Source organism: Zingiber officinale, chromosome 8A, assembly GCF_018446385.1.
Source record: "Zingiber officinale cultivar Zhangliang chromosome 8A, Zo_v1.1, whole genome shotgun sequence".
In the NCBI taxonomy this organism is placed as follows: Eukaryota; Viridiplantae; Streptophyta; class Magnoliopsida; order Zingiberales; family Zingiberaceae; genus Zingiber; species Zingiber officinale.
The window spans coordinates 72,476,257-72,488,833 of record NC_056000.1 but is presented as its reverse complement, the minus strand read 5'-3'; the positions used below and the strand labels follow the sequence as shown (position 1 = coordinate 72,488,833).

Here is a 12,577-nt window from a genome sequence, read left to right as displayed (position 1 = left end):
AGGAGGAGGATGGGGCCGTCAGCGTAGGGCAAGCGTCGATCGTCGTCGCCTTCGGACGCCGGGGTATCAACCTCCATCCTCGACTCTACGCTCGAATGCTCCGGCGTGCGGCATGATGGGCTGGGGGGGAGTAGCTGCATCGGCGTGCTCGAGACGTCGGAGGAGATATCAAAACGCCGGGTGCGGGTGCGTCAACGATGCGATCGTCGGAAGAGAGACCGTTTAGGGTTTTCAGAAGGCCAAGACAACCATATCCCACCTTTTATCGAAACACGATATCACCGGTTGGCGGGGGCCACACCATTATAGAAACACGATATCAGCTTCTTCTGTTTTTTTTTTCCACAAATCATCAACAAGAAGAACAAATACAAATGAACACATCAACAGGAACACGAGTTTTATTTATGAACAAATACTGATCCAAATAATTTGTGGCCAGAATAATGATTCACTTCCTCGCTAATTGAGCCTACAAATGAAAAGAAAACAAACCCTAGAAACTAATTAATTCTCAGATGCTTCCACGCCCTACAAATACTTGCACCATATAACTCTTCGTATTATGCACACAATGTAATAGTCCCTTCCCATGAATCTCTGGGAATTACTCACTAGCAAATAGCGATTCCTTCGCGTCGCCTTTTCAGTAGAAAAGGGAGGCAAATATACAAACCATCCTGGAAAGAAATGAACAATCATCATGTGAGTATGTTGCCTAAAAACAGTTGATCGAAGCAGAATACTCACAATCAAGTTAATCGCGTGGAGGAAGACCATAAGTTTTACTAGTTTGATGCGTGGCTAAAATCTCTGCGGTTTGTGCGTGGTTTGTGAGGCAACCACAGGTAGGGATAACTGCTCCGAGCTCGGTGAAGGATTTATTGGGTGATCGCTCCCAGAATTGTTTACGAGCTGTTTATTTGTGGCTTTAGAACCTCCCGCATCTCCTTCCAACTGATGTGTTTCTGCTGACTCTTGTATCTGATGAAATTTTGCAGGGTCGTATCGGATTCTAGAAATAAACCAAAAACTACACAGTAATAGTTACCGCGATCAGTCGCCTCTTGTGGATATCCGATGATAACTACAATTCAAGAGAAATAATATCAGACTCATCCAAGGGAGCTGAAGTAAATTAAACGACCATATATCAGCAAATACAAGGGGGAGAGCATCAAGCATAAGAGACGGGTGTTTATGTTGATTTTGAAGCAGGTTTATGATGATTCTCTATATCCTATTGAATTTTATTTTTGATCATAATTAGAAGAAAAAAAAACATCAACAACTCACAACAATAGCCATTCTATCTGAATCCAATATCACGCACCAATCTATGTGGCATCCTTTAACTTTGTTCGCTAAAAAAGGTTGAGCTCTAGCAACTAACAGTCTAAAATGAGCTTTCAAGTATTATCAGACCACTCAGCATCTTATGATTTGGGACCATTGAGAATCTCACGTCGTCTACTCCTGTCAAAGTTCTAAAAACATTTTGGTTTACAAAATCACCTGTGACCAACATGAGGAAACACTGAAGAAACATTCGGATATGAATGAGGTTACCCATGCTAAACAAAATAGTAGAACGACCTACTGGCCATATAACTAGCAAAAACTATGCCCTAATCTTTTGGTTACGTGACCAAGTGGCCAATCTATAAACAGATATTGTTGAAGAAACTAAATCTATACTGAAATAAAATAAAATAAAATATTAGAATATGAACTCAACTACAGACCTTGGTAAAATAAATCAAGCTGATTATTGTCAAAATGATTTGAATTGTTTTAAAGGTCCAGCATGTATTTTCTTGCATTGAGCTCTGTCGCCAACTGATGTGATCAATTATTCCACCATGTTTTATGTTTAGAGGAGAATGAGATGGTTCTATTAGGGGTGCAAACAAATCAAGCCCGCTCTCAAGCTTTTCGAGAAGACTCGAAAAACATTTGATTCATATTCGAAATTATTGAATTTGAGCCGAACTCAAACATGTTCAATAATTTTTTCGAGTTGAATTCAAATCCATAATATTTGAACCGCTCATGAGCCGAACTCTCTTTATTTTTACACAATTTTGGTTTAAATGTGCTCAAATGAAGGTTCAAATAACTTAAACCAAACTTGAACTTAAGTCATTTCGAACAATAGTTTGATTCTGCTCGAATCAAGGTTCAAACAACTCGAACTGAACTCGAATTTTATTTCGAATCGAGCTCAAGCCAAAATTATTTGTATTTTTGAATTTTGAATTGAATTCGAATATCACATGTATTTTTTAAGCTCCAACTCAAATATCAATATTTTCATATTATTCGACTCAGTTTGTTTGCACCCCAAGGTTCTATGTTCTCTAATTTACATTTTGTAGTGTGATCTAGGAGCATACCAAAGTATTTCAAGGTAGGTGTGTGTTAACTTGGATCTACTATCGGCTTAGATTAACCCAAGTTAAATAGGACCTCTATCACTTTGCTGGACCAGTCAAATATGAGACTTGTGCACCTTAAAGTTCATAGGGCAAAAAATATATTCACTAAAATTACAGACACTAAGCCCATGAAAACTTGCACAGAAATATGAGGTACCATCACTACCATATGATTGAGTATTGGGGAAAGTGACGTCCTCATAGAACTAACTTATCACAAATTTTATGAAAGTTCAAAATTGAGTAACCGACAGTAAAAAAAAATAGCCTTATGAAATGAAGCAATAGCCAATGATTTTAACTTGGAGGTCTGTCAGATAAAAATATTAGTTTTCTGATTTTGGAATTTCATTTTGCTTGCATTTTATTGAATAAAGTCAGGAACTATTTTCGGTAATAATATTAATTATTCATTAACTAATTGATTTAGTAGAGATCAAATACCAGAAAAATGGAAGAATAAGAGAAACACTTACTGGTGTTTTCAGATATTTCCTATCCTCCCTTGAATAACCTGGAACAGTCAAGTTCCAGTTTTTCTCTGCAAAAGACATACCATCAGTCATATCAAAGAAAGAAAAACCAAGGCATTATTAAAATGCAATGCAAGTGTTGAATGAAGACAGTAAGGTGCTTCTTCACCCTCACTTTGATTTGAATTATAGATTTTTTAAATATCCAAGATCTAGATTCTTTTAATTGATTATTTTGTAGGTTATACTTCCTCTGTTTAGGGAAAGAGAGTCTTTCTAGGAAAGTACTTATTTGACATTCTCGGATATCAAGGTAACTAAATGGTTTATCTTCTAGTTTTGCCCTCCATTAAATAAAGATAATCTCACATGTTCCCAATGTGTATCTTAATTGGTATATCGTGGCTTTTATTCTCAAGGCATAATGATAAAGATAGGAATGAAGGCAATTAAGATATTTATTTCAGATTTTTTCTAAATAAGTAAACGTTTGTGTTCCTTAAGAAGTTTTAAAAAGTACAGAAAAGAACATCTTAATGGCAAACGTATATGTTGTGGATAAAATAAACAGTCAAATAGGAACATTCAGTAAGATAATTATAATTGCAAATAGGGTTCAAAACCCATTATGTAATACTAAAAAAAATTATCTTTGGAGGTTTCACTAAGTTGCAAACCTAGGTGTAGCAGTACATCCTTAGTGTCCAAGGTGGAAGATTTGCGATGCTTTGCTAGACTGCAAGCAAATGTGGTAACCTGCATTTCAGTAGTTATTGCATCAATGTCATATAAAGCAAGAAACATCGCTTGATGATCAAATAAATCATTTTAATACATGATTTACAGGGGAAGAACTATATAACTTCTAGATACTAGGAAAAACCAACAGAGCTGTGACCGTCAGTATCAAAATTTAGTAAGCATGCAAAAATAACCAATCAAGAGAAGTGATGCTTTATGCTAAAGAAAACCAAATAATGAGTAGTTTGCTAGTGAAACTGATTCAGCTACATATAAACTTCAATATTTACACACAAACAGATTCTTCTGATGATTAAAAATAGACTAAAACCAGAACTTCCTTATATGGCATTGCCAGGCAAACTTCAATATGTATACAAAAGAATATCAGGATGGATACTTCAGCATATGTAACAAAGTTACTCATTAAATTGGGTTTGCTAAATCAACCCACTCAAGCAGGATTCCATCTGACATTTGGATAATACCTCCACATTCCAGTCACCAAAGCATTCTAGTTTTAGAGAGTTGGTACATGTATGGCACCTATAATTAAACACAAATCTTTGATGATAGGCAATTGATTAGCTATTACCAGTATGCATCACATGATGCATACAAAATTCTTTATACCATTCATGTACCTATTTTTCAGGATACAAATAGCATATAAACCTTACAAGGGGTGATGTTTAAGATGCCTAGCAGGTATCAAATTTCTTTAAGTGCAAAGTATCCAGTAGGATATAGGAGTCCACTTATTCTCTTCCAATTTAGCCTCCTCACAAAAACCGGGGCTCGTTTCAAACTCATCAAAATTTACACAAGTAAACTAATATTCAAAGTTTATTACACTTTTCATGTATATACCAGTGCACCACAATATGCACAGACTTTCAACTGGTATGATTTAAGTTCTTGGTTCACATAACATTGAATAAAATAAACCAATCAACCCTTTGTTTAAGATACAAAAGAACTGTCGGGATATTTTGATTTTTGTTTTATATTTGCCAAACTTAATGCATTTCTTACTAAAAAAACAACTCATGTTTGATGAGGTAAACTGTGTATTCTTGAAGCTTCTTTTAGTAAAACTAGCCAGATATGACCATTGTAAATGTAAAAAACCATTATCTTACAACTAATTTAACAAATATAAATATTGCCCAGAGAAGATGCTTGTGAATGGTAAAAAGTAAATCCACCCTTAATATACATGTGAGATAAAATGCAGTTTTCATCAAAAAAAAAAAAGTGAGATAAAATGCAGTGGTGTTAATTGGAGTCTCCAACCTCAAAGGTCTTAGACTTCATAAAATAACAAAAGATGCACAAGCATCCACTAACTCATCAAATAAAAGCATCCAAAACCAATCCAATCACACCTTTTTGCATCAGACAAGTTCAATTATAAAAGAGAAGGAACACATACTGTACCAAATTCATTGTGTCAGCATACTATTGTCTAGTCAGAAAACTTTAACAAAGCGAGGACTTTGCATGTTACCAACCGAATCAATGAAGTCATCAGCTATCTGCAAGAGAAGGTCTTCAACTTCAGGATCCAGTTTACCATGGGGATCTACCTGCAAAAGCAACAAATTTAGAACAAAGAAGAAACTGAAGGAGAAAAGGGCGTGGAGAGAATTTTATCATAACCAAGGAAATTAAAAAAAGGAAGCAAAAGGAAAGGTGCAACCGTAGCACTAAGGGTGCAATTTCAAGAATAAATACAAAATGTAATTATAATTTTCTAGCTTAAATATCAAATTTTAATTTGACTGTCCAATTGTTATAGCCTTATTGCTGGAAGTAAAAAATGTAAAGTGGAAATAAGTCGTAGCAGTAAAACTTATCTAGATTCAGTTTGGCACAGTTAAAAGTGTGTCAAATATTGACACGGTGTGGTACGACAGAAATTTAATTCAATTGACTATATATATAAATTGTTCCTTTTTCTAAGATCTTGAAGTTTTAGAAAAGTGGTTAGCCATTCAACTCTAGCAACTTTAAACCCTGGTAACCACATTTGTAGATGCCCAGACCCATAAATATGTGACTTTAAGTAGGAAGCTAAAGATAAAATCAAAGAAAAATGCCTAGCAAGCTAAAGATTAGGAAATTATGTACCTGCATAACTAAATCATGTATCTTTCGTTTTCCAAGAAGTTGATTGGTTGCTTCTGTTCCTTGACTAGAACTTCCACCTGTCATGCCAGAAGCAGGCGCCTCTTCTTGGGATCCAGTCAAAGATAAAGGTTTCTGGACTGCAGACCCAGAAAGTTTTGGAGATTGCAATTGCTGTTGTTGCTGTAACTGTTGAATTTGTTGAAGCTGCTGCATCTGCAGCAAATGCTGTTGCTGTTGCTGACCACCTAATTGTGGCTGTGGCTGCTGCTGCATCAGTTGAGAGATCTGCTGTGGCGTCAGGGCCATGGATTTCTGGTGGAGCTGTGATGAAGCTAGTTGTTGTGGCAAGAAGGATTGCTGCTGCCTTTGCTGTTGCTGAAGATGATATGAAGGAGAAACTGGTGAAGGCAACGAAGGTTGTAGATGTTTCAGCCACTGCTGCTGTTGAGAAAGAGTTGTTTGTACTATTGTTGATTGCCCATTTTGTGTCAAACCAGAAACCTGGGAGTTCAGTGCAGCAGCCGAAGGTGCCCTAGGTAAGCTTTGACCAGGAAGCTTCTGCTAGATAATTCAAATGATACACAGTTTGTAACCTATATTAAGTAGCAAGATAACAGAAAAATTGCACCATTTGCCAGTACCTTGTGAAAAATAAGTTAATAAAACAATAATAACTGGTATATGGAAACAGTAAAAAAAGAGGTAAAATGTATTTTATGTTTCACAGACACTAATCCAAGGTGGCAGAGGTGCTGCATTTTTTTTAAAAAAAAAATTGATGCTAAATTCTTCCAGAAAGTAGCATCAAAAAAGAGAAAATTATTAGGACAGGAAAATTGTGATAGAAACATTGCTATCACAATTGTGCTAACAAAATTATCAAAAAATAAGCAAAAAGAGAAAATCATCCAATATCCAGCTACTCATAGTCGAGTAGCAAATCATATTCTAAAGCAATCAAACAACTGTTTGATAACCATATTTTCCATGAAAAATATTGTTTTCCCTTGTTAGCCTAATATTAAAAAAATTAACCAAAATTGAGAGAAGGGATTGAAGTCAACAGGAATTAGCTGAATTTGGACAAACTTAATTGTTCTGCTAGTCTTAGTCAAAAGGAATAGAAGTGGCGGGCAGCAAAAGGTAAAGGACAACAATATAGCAGGAACCCATGATAAGAATAAACAAGAAAAATATGAACAACAATGCAAAAGAGAAAATGTTATTATATTAACTTTTCTATATATTTAAATCATCAGATTTATACTTGCAACCTTCACTTGTGATAGTTGTTATCCAACCCGGCATGAGACAAAAAAAGGTACAGAAAAGATAATGGGAAGGATGAAATTGTTTACCATGGCATCATCTTTTTTTTTAATTATTTTTTGTTAATCCAGGCCTCGGTCCAACTAATCCTGGAGGTGAGCGGCCTTCCCCCAGTTCGCCCACCGGGCAAATCCAAAAGCGCAAGCGGGTCTTGACATGACGGCCCAACATCACCAATAGTTCCAGCACCACGGGCGTATGTGCCCTGCGAGAGAATTGAACCCTCGTTGCATACGTTAACTGCCCTGCTTCTTACCGCTGCACTGTGCCCGGGGGGTCACCATGGCATCATCTTTACACATAGATATGCTATACTATTATTTCATAATCAATGTGTCAAACATGGATAATATCTTATAGTCAATTCCTTTTTGAAATTTGACTAAACTGGTTCTCAACAATCGACCAAACTCTTATCATGGACATCAACACTCAAGAATAAGAAATTCAAAAAAAGCTCAATGATTTAATCAAAATATTGTGTTTAGTCATGTCACTAAAGCACATTGAACCCAGTCTCTATCCTTCCAGATTTGATACTAAGCATCCAGGTTTGGATGAATTTTTTTAATCAGCAAAGGGGACTACAGATTAAGGCAGGATAGACATCTACCTTACATGTTTATTGAAAAATAGTTGCAGCAGGAAAAGTTCAAGAACACAGAATACTTATAGATGCAAACCTGAGGTGATGTAAGTGTCATTTGCTGTTGTAATTGTTGCTGTCTTATCTGCCCTTGCACAAGACGTTGATTATATGCTCTTAGTTGTGGATTCATGCTAAGGTTACTGATAATACCCATATTCTGCATTCCTTGCAAGGCCTGGGCAGAAGAATTTCCTGGATTGAACTGACCAGCTTGAACTAAGCCTTTCTGCCTTGGCTGCTAATAATAAAAGAAAAAGGGAACGATGAATTAACACCAATAACCAGGAAGTTCAAGATCTGTTCACATACAAAATTGAACTCCCAAAGATTCTTATTTTTGCACAAACAAATTTCTACAGTTCAAATTAAGAGTTCTCAATTCTCAGGAACAAGAAAGTCAAATTATCATCTAAAATATGATCACACAAATTAAATTCAATTTTCTTCAGACCTAGTAAACTATGCAACCAACTCAATAAGCGCTTGAATATCTAAAACTAAAAGTTTGAAAATGTTCAATAGGTGAAGAGGAGCATTTTACCTTTTCAATCAGAAAATATTTATCCAAGGTTTTAAATAACAGCTTAAGCGGCTGCATATGTGACTGTCCGGGTGGATTTGAAAGGGAACTGCATAACATATTGGATATGTGGTCCACTTTAGTTGTTAGCATGAATAAGCAATCAAGGAATCCTTATCAGTAATTTGAGACTGTTTAGACTCAACCAAATTCACTTAAAACCCTAATAAAATGTAAGTGTTAATTTAAACACTTGTTTCGCAAGTGATAAATACTTTACATGTTAATCATCATATTTCTTATATTTATAGCCTAGTATACATTGATAATTAACAATGATTTATATCTAATGTATTTTGCATCTTATGTTTAACTTATATCTTTCTATGTAAAAATATGAATTAAATTTGTTGATTAATATGCCTGATTTTGTGTATACATGTCATTTTTACCAATCAAAATTTTCAAACTATTTTTAACACTGACAGCATATGTCTTTCATACTGCATATCTACTATCCACTGGCTCAATCGCATGATGTTTGCATGAAACCTTGATTTAAGAGTTACTTTGCTATTGAACACGTGTCCTATATATCACCCATGGGCAACTGAAAAGCTAATGCTTCTTAGACCTTCAAGTGGGTGTAAAACGCACAATACAATGGGTAGGCAAGGATCAAGGGGTATAAAACATACAATACAATAGGTAGGGAAGGATTGAGGGGTGTAAAATACACAATACAATGGGTAGGGAAGGATTGAGGGGTTAAAATTAATAGCAGGGAGGCTTATGGATCAGTATTCTTGCTATAGCTAAGTGGCAAACTTACAAAGCCACAAGATGAGAAAGTACAAAACAGTGAGTAAACTTATGATGAATTCTAAATGGAACAAAAAAACGAACAAATCTTCAATCAAGATTAGTAGAACCTATCATGCTTATTCATAAATACGTTGTAACTACGAATGTATTAGGAAGTACCTGTGATGACAATTACTTCCTCATATCAAGAGAGATAAGAACCTCAAAAAGGAAATAAAATAGAGAACGACATTTTCCAAATCAAAAGAGATATTCATACCTCGCTTCCACCAAGGGTTGACACCAGTCTTATTCCATAGCTACTATTGCTAACAAACCCAACTACTAATAGAATATCCCACAAAGTTATTATAATTATAAATATTCTAACAGAGTAAACTTCAAGTTTGTGTTTCCTTGAGCATGGAGAGTATAAGAGAGAGAAAGAGAGCTTCATGGAAAGTTGGAGATTGGTCGACAACCATAAAGGCAGCAGGTGGGCTCAAAGTCAAGGCAGAAGTCAAGGAGGTAGCCAAGGCAAGCAAGGGGACTGCAATGATATTTTCTGTTCAAGTTGGACAGATTAATTTTGAGGAAAGGAAGAGAAAGTTTTATTCTTTCTTTCTCTCCTTATCTAATTACTACCCAAAAGAAATATCCATTTCTTCTCTCTGCTCTCCATGACTCCATCCTTATTTCTTCCTCTACTCCAATCTTTCTCATAAAAGAAACACAGCCCAAACCACATAGTTATTCTTACCTAATAATACCCCAACCAAAAAAAACACTAGATCACTGTTGCTACACTAACCACACTCCAGGAATAGTAGGTGTAAAGAATGATGAATGGATTTGTAGTCTCATTCCAAATGAATGAACATCAAAATTTGCTTGCAACTCTATAATAGACCATGACAAAGAATTTTTACTAGAGATGAAACAACTTGAAAAGATATTGGGTCTTAAAACTGATATTGAACACTTCCCAAAACCTCGAGTTGTTAGGAAAGGTTCGACATATATTCATATTCTCAAAACTGCTTCATGTGTGGAAAGGCTCTAGGTTCAGTGGGGATCCAACTAATTCCAGCCCTAATATATGATATTATAATAACACCAAGACGATTCGAATAAATGAACCCCCCACTTTGATGCAATATTAATGTTGATGATTGACCACGTTTTGAAGCAGGATAGAATCTGAGCCATAAGTTTCGGAATAGGAAGATGCTTGGTCAACGTGTAAAGGAGATAAATGGGTAAGGTATTGCAAGACTTTAAAGCTGTTATGGCTAATGTTTCCTTTGGAGAAATCAGAGTAAAGCTAAATGCAAGAGCAACCGTGTGTTGGCAAAAGTTATGTGTAACATAACTTCAATGACAAGAAGATTGGTGTGACAGAGCAATAAGCTGAACTGCTGAAAAGAAGTGTTTCTAAACAAATGATAAATACAACAGCAACAATCAAGCCTTTATCCCATTAAGTGAGGTTGGCTATATGGATCCTCCTACACCATTAACAGATGATAAATAAGAGTTCAAATTCTACTGTAACAGCCAACCGACTACATTATGATGCCTCTAGGAATCGACAAAGATAATTGCTTGTTTCGTCTTTAGTATAATTTTTTTTAATGATATGATACTAGATACAGCATGATGTTGGAAGGTTCCTTCTTCTTTATGAAGCAATTAAAGAACGCGTAGGAGCAATTAATCAAGGATTTAAACACTTCGATGTGAGTTCTAATAGTCACCCAAAATAATTAGTTTCCTTTAGATTTTTCTAAAGATAAATTGCATAACAGCCAAGATCTTAGAAGCTATACACTGGTTCCTCATTAGGAAGGAAGATGATAAAGAAGTTTATATTTTGGTAAACTTGTTATCTCTAACGTGTGAGGAATTAGGAGTTCTTTTCCTTGAGAATCTGAAAAATCATTGTTTCCCGAGAAAACAGGAATATCGGAAGAAAGAAGAGTTGTTGCATAACCTGAGTAAGCATCTGAGACTGCAGATTGAAATGCTGAGTAGTCTGTGTAGGTAGCATCGGAAGCTGGGCCGCTTGTGTAATAATCCCTGATCGACCCATCCCTCCAGCAGCAGCGGCAGCGGCAGCAGCCATCTGCTGCTGCTGCTGCTGGATCTGAGCGCCCCCAAAATTCACCTGCCCACCATACATCCCCGCATGCTGCCGCATCGCGCCAGCAGCCGCAGAAGCGCCGAGCTGCTGCTGGAGCTGGCTCAGCCGCGTCATCGACCCGGATCGCTGGAGGTTCTGCTGCATCTGGTAGCTCGACGGCGACATCATATTTTGCTGCTGCTGCGCCTGCTGCTTCTGCTGCTGCTGCTGGCCCTGCATCTGCGGCTGAGATTGGAGTTGCTGCGACGACGGCAAGGGCTGTTGCTGCTGGGATTGAACGCTCTGCTGCTTCGAGGCGTAGTCGAGCGCAGCGGCAGGGCTAAGAGCATGGGATTGAGACAATTGAGGGGAGCTGATCTGGGAAAGGTCACCGACGGCCATGGACGGAGAAGGGGGAATTTGCGGGGACGGGAGGTTAGGGTTGGAGTTGGCCGGGGCTATTGTGCCATCTCCGCCGCCAGCTGGGACCTTGTTGGGGGAGGCGGACGCGGGGTTCTCCGCCATGCCGATCGCTTTCGCTCTCTCTCTCTCCCTCTCCCTCTCCCTTTCTCTCTCTCTCTCCAGCAGCGTCGGATCGAACGATCGAGGTATCAGCGGAGCGACGAGAGGAAGGAGATCAATTATTTATTTTATTTTCGATTGAAAAATATTAATTACGCTTGATTGGCTTCGGTACTTAAGGCCATCACATTCAACAATATTTTTAAAACGGCAATTTACTAAAAGACGTACTACAGTTAATGTATTTATCAAAAAGCACATTACGATTTTATATTTATCAAAAGGCATAGGTAAGTGATGTATATTACCGAATATAACCCTACCGCCAACCAACACCTTTGATCAGTCATCAATTCCCAGGCATCCGAACCACATTTTTAAAAAACTTAGATATTAAAAAAAAACGATCATTAGGGTACTTCCCTCCTTCGTGACATGCGAGTGCAGCTCGGTCTTGTGAAACCCTAGTTTAGTGTTCGTGAGCCATCAGTTCGAGTTTTTCTCAAGCGTCATCTAGCTAGCATTTCAGTTTAATTAAAAACCAAGAGTGTTCGTGAGCCATCAGTGAAGGATTCTAAGGTTTACATTACATTAATCAGCTAGTATCATAATGGCGCAAAGACGTCGATCGGGCGAATCATCATCCTCGCCACATCAATTAGCTGTAAAGGTTATCATTTTACAAACTCTGTGATATTGAGAAGCTGAACTAGTATGATTTAAATTTTTTTATTTTTATAAAGTATAGGGTTCAGTTGATGTTGGACAGAAACTGCATTGGAACAGTGTCCTCGGTCACTTTAAAAGTTTTTTTCAACCATCCACGAAGAAAGGAATGCATGGAGG

At 37.1% G+C, this 12,577-nt stretch overlaps 1 protein-coding gene across 2 annotated transcripts; it reads right to left on the bottom strand.

Annotated features, from left to right (window-relative positions):
• Positions 1 to 375: 375 nt before the first annotated feature.
• On the bottom strand, positions 376 to 11,860 carry LOC122009510 (transcription initiation factor TFIID subunit 12b-like). Of its 2 annotated transcripts, none has more exons than XM_042565692.1 (9): positions 11,081 to 11,860; positions 7,798 to 7,998; positions 5,786 to 6,346; positions 5,167 to 5,241; positions 3,589 to 3,667; positions 2,915 to 2,979; positions 1,052 to 1,087; positions 751 to 984; positions 376 to 680 (listed from the first exon to the last, which is right to left on the bottom strand). In XM_042565692.1, exons 1-8 carry the CDS (start codon positions 11,732 to 11,734, stop codon positions 805 to 807), a joined length of 1,851 nt encoding a protein of 616 aa, XP_042421626.1. In that variant the 5' UTR covers positions 11,735 to 11,860; the 3' UTR covers positions 376 to 680; positions 751 to 804. The 2 variants fall into 2 exon arrangements, with proteins under 2 accessions (XP_042421626.1, XP_042421627.1); XM_042565693.1 differs by having other exon boundaries at positions 5,786 to 6,343; positions 11,081 to 11,859.
• Between the last annotated feature and the right edge of the window lie 717 nt (positions 11,861 to 12,577).